The sequence below is a fragment of the Ovis aries genome, chromosome 16 (assembly GCF_016772045.2).
Source record: "Ovis aries strain OAR_USU_Benz2616 breed Rambouillet chromosome 16, ARS-UI_Ramb_v3.0, whole genome shotgun sequence".
Classification (NCBI taxonomy): domain Eukaryota; kingdom Metazoa; phylum Chordata; class Mammalia; order Artiodactyla; family Bovidae; genus Ovis; species Ovis aries.
Window position 1 is genome coordinate 35681661 of NC_056069.1, and position 16856 is coordinate 35698516.

Sequence of the window (16856 nt, forward strand, 5' to 3'; positions counted from 1 at the left end):
GAGGTTTATGATTAATTTCCTGGACCTTTGTTTTTTTAATTGGAATAGAATCGCTTTACAATGTTGTGTTAGTTTCTGCTGTACAACAAAATGAATCATCTATATATATACATTATATATATGTGTATATAGACACACACACACATATATCCCCTCCCTCTTGGACCTCCCTCCCACCTCATATCATCCCACCCTTCTTGGTTATCACAGAGCTCCGAGCTGAGCTTTCTGTGCTATATAGCAGCTTCTCACTAGTCATTTTATATAGGTTGGTGAAGAAGTAATTGTGGTTTCGGACCATGAATTTTAAATCATTATAACTAGGCTCAAACACGTATTTGTTAGGCAAAACAGGAAGCATTACAATCCATACATTTTTCCCATTAAGAAATACGTTGGTTTATTCCTGTAGTGTAAAATCTGTGCTTTGGGATTCATCAAACTCTTGGAAAGCATTTTCTGTCTCCTGCTGGTTGTGGAAGCATTTTCTCTGCAAAACATCGCTGAGATGCTTGAAGAAGTGGTAGCTGGTTGGTGAAAGGTCAGGTGAACAGTGCATGAGGCAAAGCTTCATAGCCCAATTCATTCAACTTTTGAAGCACTGGCTGTGCAATGTCCATTCAGACATTGTCGTGCGGAAGAACTGGGACTGTTCTGTTGACCAGTGCCAGGAATTGCAGTTTTTAGTGCATCTCATTGATTCGCTGAGCATGCTTCTCAGATGTAACGGTTTTGCCAGGATTCAGAAAGCTATAGTGGATCAGCCAGGCAGCAGACCATCAGACAGTGACCAAGACCTTTTCTTGGTGCAAGTGTGGCTTTGGGAAGGGCTTTGAACCTTCTTCTAGGTCCAACCACTGAGCTGGTCATCACCGGTTGTCATATAAAATCCACTTTTCATTACACATCAAACTCCGATCAAGAAATGGTTAATTGTTTTTGCATAAAATAAGAAATGACAGCACTTTAAAATGATGTTTTTTGTGATTTCTGGTCAGTTAATGAGGCACCCACTTATGGAGATTTTTCACTTTTCCAATTTGCTTCAAATATTGAATTACCATAGAATGGTCAGCACTGAGCTCTTTGGCAACTTCTCCTGTAGCTGGAAAACGATCCTCTCAATTGGTCGTTGACAATTTCCGATGGCCAGTCACCGCACTCCTCATCTTCAAGGCTCTTGTCTCCTTTGCAAAACTTCTTGAACCACTGCTGTGCGATAGACTCGTTAGCAGTTCCTGGGCCAAATGTGTTGCTGATGTTGCAAGTTGCCTCTGCTGATTTATGGCTCATTTTGAACTCTAATAAGAAAATCGCTTGAATTTGCTTTTTGTCTAACATCATTTCCCTAGTCTAAAATAAATATAAAATAAATAGCAAGTCATAAGCCATTAGCAAAAAACATAAAGTGAGAAGGGCACATAAAATGATACATATCATAACCACATTTATTTAAGAAGGTATTCTAATATCAAACAGTAAAATTCAACAATGCAAAACCGTGATTACTTTTGCACCAACCTAATACATGGTAGGGTATATACGTCAATCCCAGTCTCCCAAAGCATTCCACTCCTCCTTCCCCTCAGCCCCATGTTCGCAAGTCCACTCTCTATGTCTGCATCTCTATTTCTGCCTTGGAAATAGGTTCATCTGCACCATTTTCTAGATTCCACATTATGCATTCATATATGATCACTGTTTTCCCATTTCTGACTCACTTCACTCTGTATGACAGACTGGTTCATCCAGTCATACAGACTGGTCATGTATCTACAAATGACCCACTTTCATTCCTTTTAGTGGCTGAGTAACATTCCTCCTTGTAAACAGATGTTCCCTTCCATTTGAACCCACACAGAAATAAAAATTTCAGGAGATTTTATATGCACTAGTCTCTGTTTAGACATAAAGAAATTTTTGAAAATAGAAAGTTAAGCTCTTACTTGTATCACTTTTCCTTCACCAAGGAGCTGAAGCTGACACAAAAGTGCAGAATTGTGTCCTATGGAGGATACCTTCCAGGACATGGTGGCATTTGTAGCACTGACACTTTTAGGGAATAAGTTATAGGGAGCCAAGGGATGAACTGCCAAAATAAATTAAAAAATAAAGAAAAAACTCAAGCATAGATCCAAAAAGACTTTGGTAAATAGGCACTTCATTTTTTCAATGTTTTACCCAATAAGTATTTTTGCTTATTTTTGAGAAAATGACAAATAAAACCAGACTTGTAGCTAAGATAGAGTAAGCCAACTACAGCGTTTCTTTCTCATTGATTATATTAGAAACTCGGAAAAAAATATAAAAAGAAACTGAGGACTCTTAAACAAAAGCAGGGAAGAACATAGAGGGGAGTTGAAACTTGGAGAAGTGGCCCATCAAAGAGAATATAACAGAATCCCGAGTCTAACCAAAGTAACTTTAACAATGGCAAGAATACAATCCAAAATCATTCGACATACAAAACAAAACCAAAAAACAGAAAATGCCACCAATTTCAAAGGGAAAAGTCAGTCAACAGATACCAACGCATGCATCAAGATGACTCCCTTGAAGCTACAACAATTAGATAAAGACTTTAAAACAGATCCACGAGGTGAAAGCAAGGGTGCCTGAAATGAATAGAAGGAAAACACTTCTCAGTGGAGAAAAAAACGGTTTTAAAGAAAGAATTAAATGGAAATTTTAGAACTGAAAAATATCATTGAATATCTGAAATAAAAACACCTTCCATCTTACCCCCTTCCAGAGCTGCTGTGTGACCTGGCCATTGCCCACCACTCCAATCTCCTTTCTCTCACAGGAGACACACAGGATGTTCTTTCTGTCCCTGAAACACCCAGAGCCTGCTCCCATCCTGAGACCTTTTCTAATCCATTCCGTTTGCTCCCAATGCTGCCTCCCCACCCTTCAACGCCCTCATCCCATTCTCTACCCTCCTACCTCAATTTATCTTCTTCACAGGACTTAGCAATGCTTGGATTTGCGCTATTGTTTATATATTTACTGCATGTCTCCACACCCCCCTCTCCACCCTCTCCCCCAGCACACACTAGCACATAAACTCATTAGGGGCAATTACTCAATCCTGTTCACAGCTGGATCCAAAGTGCCTGCTGGATTGGCATCAACCTGTAGTTAGCTGACTGACTGAAGTGATAATTGAATTGAAATCTAAATGATGTGTAGAATTAAGAACGTAAAAGAAGGACAAGCATTCCAGAATAAATGAACAGCATGATTAAAGATTCTGCATTTCATGAAAGAGGAGGGGGTATAATCAAAACACAGACAGAGACACGCAGCTTCAGAGATGTGCAGATCAGAACCATCACAAAATACCACTTTCCATTCATTCAACTGGCAAAAATGAAAAGGACGACAACACCAATTTGGAGAGAATACACTGCTACAACCACTTTGGAAATGGATTTGGCATTATCTTATAAGTTGAACATTTACATTTTCTGAGTCCTCATCAATTCTACTCTTAGGTATAGGTATATGCTCAAAAAAAATTATAGGTGTTTACTGGATATATATATATATATATCAAAATGCTCTTATTAACACTGTATCCAAGAGCATAAACCTTGAGACAATCTGAAAACCCATCAAAGGAGATGTACGAATGAAATACTGTATTTACACAATGAAATACTTTATAGCAGTGAAAATAAATGGACTACAACACCCCTGGATAATATGAGTAAGTGTTAGCAATTTAATACTATATAAAAACAATTACTAGGATTATTACATATAGCTTAATGTCTCTGGTATGCATTAAAACAAAATAAAAACAGGATTTCATAAGAAATGAGAATATATCCACAGGCACACACAAAACAAATGTGTCATTTCCGCAGTGGAAGGAGCGGGACGGGGGCTGTGGGATGGAAGATGACGGAAGTCATTGTTAGATTTCTAGTCTGAATAGGAGGTAAGCTCCTTGGCATCCATTACATTATCAACACAAACAAATAATGGGGACCATGGGCCATGCATGCACCCATGAGGAGAAGCGTGGCATGAACAGTAGTTACAAACTAAGACTTTCGCTTAGGCTGTGAACTAGGCAGAAATCTCCAGTACATTGACTCGATCACACAGGGTGTCAAACAAAGCTATGCCAGTGACCACAGCGAGCTACACTCAAGTCTCACCTCCATGGATCAGGTTAAAAAGAATACTGACACTTCTTTTTCTAAAGTAGTTTTCAGCCACGAGTGTAAAGTTATACACTTCTTGTGAGTCTTGAGTTACTTGCCAATCACACCGGTTTCTGTGTTTACAAAGTGTCTTTTTCCCGGAAAATCTTAAAAAAAAAACACACACACACACACAACAATTTCAGGGTTTACACTTTTGTCAACACAGATGTGTGTCCCTGAATCCCTTGGGGGACACGTTCAGTGGCTTTCAAACTATGTTCCACACAACAGCATCGATCCATCACCAGCAAATACTGACGATGAAAACACTGTTTCAAAAAACTTGATTTATGTGCTTAAATACGTAAGGATGAATTGCTGACTTCCCCTCGGGGGTTGTGGAAACTTTCCTTAGTTTACTACTTTGGGTACTCTTAAAAAGTTAGAAATTTGGTAGATTCAGATCACCAGATGAAGTTATTTCACATCAAGATTCACAACTAATGGTCTTATTTTTATGCTCCATTTTCCTTTCACCAAACTTGGATAGGAAGTATTATATACCTGTGACCCCTTAAGGATTTCTTCCTGACCCTGGCAAGGTTGTCTGAAAATATTTGTTGAAAATTTTTGATATGTTGTCAGAAGCACCTCAAACAAGGGAGAATCTGTCACTAACGTAACCAGAGCTCACTTACGATTCAAATAGAGTGTAGGAAGGCAGTTGAATCAAGCCAGTGTCACTCCCAGGATCCCAAGTACAGGTCACAGTCTTCAGGTCCCGGGTTTCACAAGAAAAGTCCTTGGGCTCTTCAAGCACTTCTGTCCATACAAAGAAAAGGCAGATGAAACGCTGAGCAGAAGCCCGTTGTTGAAACACAAATGAAATGGAAAGCTCTCTTTGGGATCTGAGGCCACAGAGTTGCTCTGAACACTGAAAAGTTTACTTCAACAGAGGCCAGCGCATCAGCAGCTCCAGAAAGTCACATTTGGGTACCTCACCTTGGCCCCTTCTCCTTCCTTCCCTGGTGCTTTGCTGGGATGTCACCAGGGACAGCGGGAGTGACTGTATGAGGTCTGCACTGCTGGCCCCAGAGCTGGCCAGTGAGCACGCAGCAGTCTGGCAACACGCAGACAAAATGGGCCAAGTGATGAGTGAATGGAGTCAGTGTTGCCTGGTGTTTCGTGTTGGATGCTGTGGCTTCGAGAGCCTGGGCTGTGCTTGGGAGGCCAGGAAGCCAGATCTGGGGAACCTGCTAACTTCAGCAGCTGAAGGCTGAGAGTTCTAAGGAACGTACGTGCGGCATCTCCAAGTCCCCGAGGCACCGCTGTTCTCAGAGGACACACAAGGAGTATGGGTGAGCAAACGTCCAGGAGACTGGAGATGGCCTGTGGCAGAGAAAGCAGGGGTGGGGGGAGGCACGTGCTGCCCCACTGTGAGGGGGAGGGCGGAGGCGGCAAGACAACACAGGAGGCCACGGCAGGTCGGGGAGGGGGAACATACACAGATCGACGAGAGAAGTACAAGCTGCCTCCTCTCCCCTTCACCACCCAGTTAAGGGCAGTAAAGGCCTCATCTGCTGAAGTCCTGTGTGTGCGGCTATTGATCATACAGTCCTGCCCGTGTTCCTGTGATCCTCACAACAACCATTACTAGACCAGCTCACAGAGGGGGAAACTTGGCCAAGACGGAGCACCCAGCCACGGGAAGAAGATTCAAACCCAGGTCTTCCGACCACGACCTTGGCTGCCTCTCTAGGGCCATCCAGCCTGCAGCCTCTCTCCTCCCGCCCCGCCCCGCCATCCTGTGGTCATTCCAGCATGGCTCACACAAAACAGGATATTTTCTCAGTGGTTCAGGTCATGACCTGAACTTTCTCCTTTTTATCACTCAATTTTCTAGGAATAAAATTCCAGTAAGCTCAAGAAAGCAACAGGATATCCGACAAGTATGGCTTCAGAATATCTTTGACAGAGACTCTCCTAGAAGGCTTGGAAAACAAAAGTCAACTAAGGCCACAAGTAGAAATCTTTCTTCTGGGAAAGAAGATTTGATCTCTTCCACGGGAAATGGGAAGAGGGGGTCACAGAGAATGGGTCCACTCACTTGAGACAAAAAGAACGACGCCCTCTGGAACACCTTGGCCCTTACAATAGAAATTGGTCCCAGTTTTCCTATGGAAAGAAACGTTCTTCAGCTTGAATGCCCATACATTTTGATCAAGTTGTTTTCCATATGTCAGTTCATCTTCCAAATAACAGGATATGTTATCTTGATGGTTCCTAGAAATGTAACAAATGGTGACATCGGAGCCCTCTTCCACCAGCTTATCTTTAGGGAAAACGTACAATGGATGATCTCCAAGTGAATTCTGGGCTGCAAGATAAAAGAAGACAGCTCAGTGAGGCTTGGGCTCAAATTCAAACCAGTCCCCTTCTGTCTCACTCTCAACAGATAACCTTAGCTTTTTCTACCTCCTGGAGAAAATAAGAACCTAAAAATCTATAAACTTTGTTGTGTGCAAAAAAGTGCTGTGTACCATCACTCTTATCATTATGGGAACATCACTGCTCCGGCTTCCACTGCTGAGACAGCACAGTGATTGTCACCCTGTGGTCCTGTGAATGACCCTATTATTGCTGGTGATTGGCTGGTTTCCAGGACAGCAGTAGCTGCTCTCTACTAATGCTAGCCATGTAGGAGGTCCCATGTTCAGTGCTTATGTATTTTCTCTCTTGTCATCCTTATCACCTTACAGCAATGGGACAGGCAGGACTGACCTCAAGTTCGCTCACCCTGCAAGTGGCAAAGCCACATTCACACCCACTAGCTTCTTCCCAGCTCCCAAGCCATGTGTCCCTCATAAGCTCTAAATCATCCTGAAAATCACTCATCTTCCAGCTTCTCAGATGCCAGTCACCCAAGTATCTCCTTTCACTTCTGTCTTCTTCCTGTATATCCCACTCATCATCCTCCATGCCTGCATCCTACCTCCTCTCCACGCGCTCCTCCACTCCCCAAGGAGCTGCCTCTGTCTATCACTAAGCTGTCATCACCCCCTGATCACCTCATGCCCTTCAGTTTGGCTTCTGGCCCACCAGAGCTCTAAAACTGCCATCACTGAGGTCACCAAAGTGCAGTGGTCTGAGGGGTAGGATTTTAAGGTCCCCAGGTGATTCTATGTGCAACCAGTTGAGAGCCAGTGCTTTGGGGATTAGGAATAATCAGTCTTAAAAGAAATCAAAGAAGACAGGAGCAGATGAAAAGATACACCCTGTTCTGAGACTGGAAGAATCAATATTGTCAAAATGACCACACTACCCAAGGCACTCTACAGATCCAATACCTATAAAATTACCAACGGCATCTTTCACAGAATTAGAACAAAAAAATTTGTGCGGAAACACAAAAGACCCTAAGTAGCCAGAGCAGTCTTAAGACAGAAAAGAGGAACTGGAGGAAACAGGCTCCCTGCCTTCAGATTATACTACAAAGCTATAGTAATTAGCACAGTATGTCACTGGCACAAAAACAGAAACACAGATCAATGGAACAGGATCAAAAGCCCAGAAATAAACCCACTCACCTATGGTCAATTAATCTATGACAAAGGAGGCAAGAAAATACAATAGAGAAAAAACAGTCTCTTCAATTAGCAGTACTGAGAAAACTGGATAGCTACATGTAAAACAACGAAATTAAAACATTCTCTAACACCATTCATACTGTTTTCATACTGTTCATGGGGTTCTCAGGGCAAGAATACTGAAGTGGTTTGCCATTCCCTTCTACAGTGGATCACGTTTTATTAGAACTCTCCACTATGACCCATCCATTGTGGATGGCCTTACATGGCCTGGCTCATAGTTTCATTGAGTTAGATAAGGCTGTGGTCCATGTGATCAGATTGGTTAGTTTTCTGTGACTGTGGTTTTCAATCTGTCTGTACTCTGATGGAGAAGGATAAGAGGCTTATGGAAGCTTCCTGATGGGAGAGACTGACCGAGGCGGAAACTTGTTCTGATGGGTGGGGGCATGCTCAGTAAATCTTTAATACAATTTTCTATTGAAGAGCAGGGCTGTGTTCTGTCCCTGTTACTTGACCTGAGGTCAGACTATGGTGGAGGTAGTGAAGATAATGGTGACCTCCTCCAAAAGGTCCCACGCAGGCACTGCTACAGAAGCCTGCAGCAGGCCACTGCTGACCCACGCCTCTGCCAGAGACTCCTGGACACTCACGGGCAAGTCTGGGTCAGTCTCTTGTGGAGTCACTGCGCCTTTCTCCCAGGTCCTAGTGCGTACAAGTTTCTGACTGTGCCTGTTTCCCCAGTCCCCAGAACAGTATGAAAAGACAACAGGAACACTGAAAGATGAACTCCCTGGGTCAGTAGGTGCCCAGTATGCTACTGGAGAAGAATGGAGAACTAACTCCAGAAAGAATGAAGGGATGGAGCCAAAGCAAAAACGACACCCAGTTGCGGATGGGACTGGTGATGGAAGTAGAGTCTGATGCTATAAAGAGCAATATTGCATAGAACCTGGAATGTTAGGTCCAAGGATCAAGGCAATTTGGAAGTGGTCAAACAGGAGATGGCAAGAGTGAACACTGAGATTTTAGGAATCAGCAAACTAAAATGGACTGGAATGGGTGAATTTAACTCAGATGACCATTATATCTACTACTGTGGGCAGGAATTCCTTAGAAGAAATGGAGTAGCCATCACAGTTAACAAAAGAGTCTACAATGCAGTACTTGGATGCAATCTCAAAAATGACAGAATGATCTCTGTTCATTTCCAACACAAACCATTCAATATCACAGTAATCCAAATCTATGCCCCAACCAAAAATGCTGAAGAAGCTGAAGTTGAACAGTTCTATGGAGACCTACAAGACCTTCTAGAATACCCCCCCAAAAAGATGTCCTTTTCATTACAGGAGCCTGGAATGCAAAAGTAAGAAGTCAACCAATACCTGGAGTAATGGGCAAATTTGGCCTTGGAGTACAGAATGAAGCAGGGCAAAGGCTAACAGAGTTTTGCCAAGAGAACACACTGGTCATAGAAAACACCCTCTTCAAACAACACAAGAGAAGACTTTACACATGGACATCACCAGATGGTCATTACTGAGATCAGACTGATTATATTTTTTGCAGTCAAAGATGGAGAAGCTCTACACAGTCAGCAAAAATAAGACTGGGAGCTGACTGTGGCTCAGATCATGAACTCCTTATTGCCAAATTCACACTTAAATTGAAGAAAGTAGGGAAAACTACTAGCCCATTCAGGTATGACCTAAATCAAATCCCTTATGACTTTACAGTGGAAATGACAAATAGATTCAAGGGGCTAGATCTGAAAACCAGAGGGCCTGAAGAACTATGGGTGGAGGTTTGGGATACCGTACAGGAAGCAGTGATCAAGACCATCCCCAAGAAAAAGAAATGCAAAAGGGAAAAATGGTTGTCTAAGGAGGACTTACAAATAGTTGAGAAAAGAAGAGAAGTGAAAGGCAAAGGAGAAAAGGAAAGATATACCCATTTGAATGCAGAGTTCCAAAGAATAGCAAGGAGAGATAAGAAAGACTTCCTAAGTGAACAATGCAAAGAAATAGAGGAAAATAACATAATGGGAAAGACTAGAGATCTCTTCAAGAAAATTAGAAACATCAATAGAAATTTTCATGCAAAGATGGGCACAATAAAGGACAGAAATGGTATGAACCTAAGAGAAGCAGAAGATATTAAGAAGAGGTGGCAAGAATATACCAAAGAACTAAACAAAAAAGATTTTCATGACCCAGATAATCACAATGGTGTGATCACTCACCTAGAGCCAGACATCCTGGAATGTGAAGTCAAGTGGGTCTTAGGAAGCATCACCATGAACAAAGCTAGTGGAGGTGATGGAATTCCAGTTGAGCTATTTCAAATCCTGGAAGATGATGCTGTGAAAGTGTTGCACTCAATATGTCAGCAAATTTGGAAAACTCAGAAGTGGCCACAGGACTGGAAAAGGTCAGTTTTCATTCCAATCCCAAAGAAAGGCAATGCCAAAGAATGCTCAAACTACTGCACAATTGCACTCATCTCACACACTAATAACGTAATGCTCAAAATTCTCCAAGCCAGGCTTCAACAGTACGTGAACCATGAATTTCCAGATGTTCAAGCTGGATTTAGAAAAGGCAGAGGAACCAGAGATCAAACTACCACCATTTGTTGGATCACTGAAACAGCAAGAGTTCCAGAAAAACATCTGCTTTATTAACTACCCCAAAGCCTTTGACTGTGTGGATCACAATCAACTGTGGAAAATTCTGAAAGAGATGGGAATACCAGACCACCCAACCTGCCTCTTGAGAAATCTGTACGCAGGTCAGGAGGCAACAGTTAGAACTGGACATGGAACAACAGACTGGTTCCAAATCAGGAAAGGAACACATCAAGGCTGTATATTGTCACCCTGCTTATTTAACTTATATGCAGAGTACATCAGAAGAAATGCTGGGCTGGATATAGCAAAAGCTGGAATCAATATTGCTGGAGAAATATCACTAACCTCAGATATGCAGATGACACCACACTTAAGGCAGAAAGTGAAGAAGAACTAAAGAGCCTCTTGATAAAAGTGAAAGAGGAGAGTGAAAAAATTGGCTTAAAACTCAACATTCAGAAAACGAAGATCATGGCCTCTGGTCCCATCACTTCATGGGAAATAGATGGGAAACAGTGGAAACAGTGTGAGACTTTATTTCTTGGGGCTCCTAAATCACTGCAGATGGTGACTGCAGGCATGAAATTAAAGATGCTTGCTCCTTGGAAGGAAAGTTATGACCAACCTAGACAGTGTATTAAAAAACAGAGACATTACTTTGCCAACAAGGGTCCATCTAGTTAAAGCTATGGTTTTTCCAGTAGTCATGTATGGATCTGAGAGTTGGACTATAAAGAAAGGTGAGCACCAAAGAATTGATGCTTTTGAACTGTGGTGTTGGAGAAGACTCTTGAGAGTCTTGGACAGCAAGGAGATCTAAGCAGTCCATCCTAAAGGAAATCAGTCCTGAATATTCATTGGAAGGACTGATCCTGAAGTTGAAACTCCAGTACTTTGGTCACCTGATGCGGAGAGCTGACTCATTTGAAAAGACCCTGATGCTGGGAAAGATTGAAGGCAGGAGGAGAAGGGGACAACAGAGGATAAGATGGTTGGGTGGCATCACTGACTCAATGGACATCAGTTTGCGTAAACTCTGGGAGTTGGTGATGGACAGGGAGGCCTTGCATGCTGCAGTCCATGGGGTCACAAAGAGTTGGACATGACTGAGCGACTGAACTAACACCATACACACAAATAAACTCAAGATGGATTAATGACCTAAGTGAAGACCAGATACTCTAAAATTCCTAGAGGAAAACATTGGCAAGACACACTTTGACATAAATCACAGCAATATCTTTCTGGATCAGCCTCCTAGAGTAACGGAAGTAAAAATAAACAAATGGACTCAGTTAAACTTAAAAGCTTTTACACAGCAAAGAACACCATAAACAAAAGAAAAAGGCAACCTACAGAACAGGAGAAAATATTTGCAAATGATGAAACCAGCAAGAGATTAATTTCCAAAATATACAAATAGTTCATATGGCTCAATATGAAAAAACAAATAAGACAATCAAAAATGGACAGAAGACCTAAATAGACATTTCTCCAAAGAAGACAAACAGATGGCAAAAAAGCACATGAAAAGATGCTCAACATCACCAATTATTAGAAAAAATGCAAATCAAAACTACAATGCAAAAGAAAAAAAACTACAAGGAGGTATCACCTCACACCAGTCAGAATGGCCGTCATCAAAAAGTTACAAATAACAAATGCTGAGAGGGTGTGGAGAAATAGGAGCCCTCCAACACTGTGGTGTGGCCACTGTAGAGAACTATATGGAGATTCCTTAAAAAACTGAAAGTAGAGCTACTATATGATCCTGCAATCCCACTCCTGGGCATATACCTAGAGAAATCCACAATTTGAAAAGATCCCTGTAGGCCTATTTACAAATACCAAGGCACGGAACCAACCTAAATATCCATCAACAGAGAGACGGATAAAGAAAATATGGTGTGTGTATACATATATATAATTTTACTCAGCCATAAAAAAGAATGAAGTAATGCCATCTGCACAACATGGATGGACCTAGAGAGTATCACTGGAGAAGGAAATGGCAACCCACTCCAGTATCCTTGCCTGGAGAATTCCATGGACAGGGGAGCCTGGTGGGCTGCTGTTCATGAGGTCGGACATGACTGAAGCGACTTAGCAGCAGCAGCCGCAGAGAGTATCACACTAAGTGCAGAAGACCAGACAAAGACAAATAACATATGATATCACATATATGTGACTCTAAAAGAAAAAATAATGACACAAATGAACGTATTTCCAAAACAGAGACTCACAGACACAGCAAACAAAACGAAACAACAACACATGGATACCAAAGGAGAGAGGTGAGTACAGGGAGTGGATAAGTTAGGAGTTTCAAGTTAACATATAAATATTACTGTGTATAAAACAGCCCTGGTCTAAAGTGGCGGACGAGGCCACCCGGCGAGTCGTGTCTGAGATCTCGGTGCTGAAGACCAACGCCGGACCTCGAGATCAGGAGTTGTGGGTGCAGAGACTCAAGGAGGAATATCAGTCTCTTATACGGTATGTGGAGAACAACAAGAATGCGGACAATGACTGGTTCCGACTGGAGTCCAACAAGGAAGGGACTCGGTGGTTTGGAAAATGCTGGTACATCCATGACCTCCTCAAATATGAGTTTGACATCGAGTTTGACATTCCTATCACATATCCCACTACTGCTCCAGAAATTGCAGTACCTGAACTAGATGGAAAAACAGCAAAGATGTACAGGGGTGGCAAAATATGTCTGACCGATCACTTTAAGCCTTTGTGGGCCAGGAATGGGCCTAAGTTTGGACTAGCTCATCTCACGGCTCTGGGGCTGGGTCCATGGCTGGCAGTGGAAATCCCCGATCTGATTCAGAAGGGAGTGATTCAGCATAAAGAGAAATGCAGCCAATGAAGGATCAAGCCACTGAGGCAGGACAGAGGGACCTTTGATAGGCTACGGTTCCTGTTTTCCTGTGCATCATTCTTCTTATTCGTCTAACTGCTTCCCCTGACACCCCTTCACCCATGATTGTTACTAAGTAGCTGCAGCAGACACTGCTGGAAAAAACAGCATTGCTACTGGATTTCTTAAGTTGGGCTACAGAGGAAGAGGAAAGACTAGAGCCTTGGAAAAACCAAGAGGCAATTTATATCCCTTCCCTAGGTGGAGCACTTCGAGGTCTAGAGGGATAGAGGGTGACCAAAAGTGGATACATAGTCTTTCTGGTTTCTGGAGATAACTCATCAATAAAAGCTGCTTTCTCTGGTGAAAAAAAAAAAAAAAAAAAAAAAACGAAAAAAAACCAACATTACTGTGTATAAAACAGATAATCAACAAAGACCTAGTATACACAGGGAACAGCCTATAAGGGAAAAGAATCTGATAAAGATACATATAAATGTATAACTGAATCACTGTGCTATTCACCTGAAATTTACATGATATTATAAATCAAGTATAATTTAATAAAAATTTTACAGGCATAATCAGCTTTTCTATCAATTTTGGGGTCAGTGTGGAGGTTACAATTTTGAGAAACCTCGTCTATTGTACCAAAGTTGCTGATAATCTTGTTCTTTCTTTTTCTGTTACTATCTTTTTAATCTCTCTTTTTCTTTTTCTCTAAGTGTGCCTCTCAGCAATAGGATGTGATGGTTAAGAGCATGGCCTATGGAGCTAGATTTTCCAGGTTAGAATTCTGCCTCCACCACTTAGTGGCCTGATGACCTTAATTTTTTTTTTTTTAAAAAAGCTATTTGGGCCTCCACTTCCTCATCTGTGAAAAAGGGATGAGAATTATATGTATTTCCTAGGGGAGATGTGACAACTAAATACATATAGTGTTGAAAGCAGCAACTAGGAAGCAGATTTTATTCTATTAGTATTAAACTAATCATTGGGTCTCTTGTAGGTTAAAGTGTTATCGGTCTGAGTTAAACTTGCATAAATACTTAGCTAAGGAATGGTTCTCTTGGTAGGAATTTCAGATAACCTATCAAGGTATATAGTTGAGAGCATCAGATGCCATTGCTTTACAGCTAACCTATAGCTTAGTTGAAGCATATGAAATTGTGAAGAATGCTAAATTTTAATTGCAACAAAATAACCAAAATTAAGAGATATTTAAAACACAATTACCCATGAATTCATTACTCAAATGAAGAATTACTTCCAGTTTTCCATATTTCCCTCCCTTGTCTCTACATTAGGGGTTGACAAGCTATGGCCTGTGGGCCAATTCCAGCCACCATCTGCTTTCTGTAATAAAGTTTTATTGGAACACAACCATTCATTTACACACTGCCTATGACAGCTCCCATGCTACAAGGGTGGAGTTGAATAGCCCCGATAGAGAACGTAGGGTTGTAAAACCTAAAATATTTCCTATCTTGTCCTTGATGGAAAAAGCTTCCCAAATTCTGCTCTAGTTATATACACATTTTGTGTTGTTCTAATAAAAATACATGTACAATTTATATTTTGCTTTGTTCACTTAGCATTCTATCATATACATACTTCACACGTATGGAAAATGAATCCTACATTGTCTGAATTTGCATAATTATTTCAATGAATAAATTCAGAGGGAAAATCCTCAGACATCTGTCTGTCTCCCAGGAGCAAGTTTCACATCCATGCTTTTTGGGTCCAATGCGTAGGTGCTCAGTCATGTCCGACTCTTTGTGGACCCCATGGACTGTAGCCTGCCAGGTTCCTCTGTCCATGGAATTTTCCAAGCAAGAATATTAAAATCCTGAGACCTCTATCTCCCAGTGGCAATCTCACATTCATGATTTTTAGATCCAGTAGGAGCCAAATATAAATAATGCTGGTGTCTACCTGGAGTTCCTCAATAAGGACTTCTACCATTTGACTACTGATCCCCAAGAAATATTAGATAGGAAACCCCCTCACTCTTTTATAGCCTCACTTCTTACCATCTGCTTTCTCCCATGAACTCCAGTTACTCCAGAACCTGGGTGCAGGAATCCTGGCATCATCCACCATAGTCCTCATTCTTACAAAGTGTATGGCACATTCCAAAGGGAGCTCAGATTCCCAGCTCCAGTGCAGGACTTGGTTCCGCTTCACAGTGGTGCTGTAGTTCCCCTAGAAATAAAGAGAAAAACTTGGAAGCGTATAGCCATGCAGTCCTGAAAAATGGCTTGGCTGGACTTATCCTAAAGCACACACCTAAGAGTCTACTAAAACTCCAGGATATGGACAAGCTCAGTCTGTTTCCAGTCAGCCAGCTCCTGTGCTCTGATGGTACAGCAAGGAACAGCAAGGAATAGCCTCCTGCCTATTGAAAACTTGGCTCCCAATCTCTTTGGGCCTCTAGTTCTGGGGGGATCACATGAACTAACTGAGAGAGAGAGAATAGACACTACTTGAGTCTTAGGGGAAAAGATCAGAGAAAGAAGGTGTACGCACAGTTCTGGTCATGAGAGCATGCTGAGAAAATTCTTGCAAACTAGAGAATTAATTGAAGCACCTTTTTAAAAATAAGCAAGATTGGTAAGAATTTTCTAATATTCATCAGATCAAACCTCAGCAGAGCTGGCAGTCCTTCATGGTTCCCAGGACTTCCACTGTCGCCCAGAAGTTAACAGATCACTTGCCATGATCCCCTTGGTTTTTGTCTTGTCTTTTCAGATGTGGGGGCCACATGGACCATGCTGCCTTCCTTGAGCTCCAACCTGCACAATCTTTAGTACCCAGAGATGTCAAGCACATCGGCAGAACTTACATTGTGCTCTTGGGAAGCGTGTCCAGGTTGAAATGTAATTTGCTTTTCCTGCATAGATTTTAGTCTTCATCTTTCTAAAACACTGGTGTTTTCATTCTTAATTCAATAAACTTCAATGGCTCCTTTTACACTTTACCCTGCCATCCAAGGCCATTTGCTGTCTGACTCCAACCTGCTTCTTCCTTGCAGGACTCTTCTCTCAAGAACCAGTGGTTTGCCCCCACGCTGCTGGACCAGCTTTGTGCCTTTATATCTCAGTGCTTCCTCATGTCGTGTCCCCACCCCCATCCCCCTGCTCTGAACTGGGAATTGGTCTCAACCTTCAAGCCCGTTATATCCATCTCCATGAAGCTTTTCTTACTCGTCCCTCTGGTTTCTTCCCACCCCCACCTCTCCCCAAGCTCCCCTGCATGTGACGGTTGTGTTCAGTCGCTAAGTCAAGTCCAATTCTTTGTGGCCCCATGGACTGCAGCAAGCCAGGCTTCCCTTTCCTTCACTATCTCCTGGAGTTTGCTCAAATTCATGTCCATTGTGTCGGTAAGGCCATCCAACCATCTCATCCTCTGTTGCCCGCTTCTCTTCCTGCCTTCAGTCTTTCTCAGCATCAGGGTCTCTTCCAATAAGTCGGCTCTTCGCATCAGGTGGCCGAAGTATTGGAGTTTCAGCTTCAGCATCAGTCCTTCCACTGATTATTCAGGGTTGATCTCCTTTAGGATTGACAGGTGCAGGATTCTCCAGCACCACAATTTAAAAGCATCAATCC

At 42.1% G+C, this 16856-nt stretch overlaps 2 protein-coding genes across 5 annotated transcripts in view; one reads left to right on the forward strand and one right to left on the reverse strand.

Annotated features, from left to right (window-relative positions):
• Window positions 1-16856, reverse strand: part of OSMR (oncostatin M receptor) — a 66362-nt gene that overhangs the window by 17538 nt on the left and 31968 nt on the right. For all 4 annotated transcript variants that reach the window (XM_060400481.1, XM_060400482.1, XM_004017030.5 and 1 more), the window contains exons 4-8: window positions 15282-15453; window positions 6265-6534; window positions 4856-4979; window positions 4170-4321; window positions 1947-2089 (exon numbers count right to left, since the gene is read on the reverse strand). In XM_060400481.1, coding sequence (XP_060256464.1) covers window positions 1947-2089; window positions 4170-4321; window positions 4856-4979; window positions 6265-6534; window positions 15282-15453 — 861 coding nt within the window. The remainder of the gene's footprint in view (window positions 1-1946; window positions 2090-4169; window positions 4322-4855; window positions 4980-6264; window positions 6535-15281; window positions 15454-16856) is intronic.
• LOC105602664 (ubiquitin-fold modifier-conjugating enzyme 1-like) lies at window positions 8276-13348 on the forward strand. The gene is made up of 2 exons (XM_042234006.2): window positions 8276-8284; window positions 12739-13348. Exons 1-2 carry the CDS (start codon window positions 8276-8278, stop codon window positions 13252-13254), a joined length of 525 nt encoding a protein of 174 aa, XP_042089940.1. The 3' UTR covers window positions 13255-13348.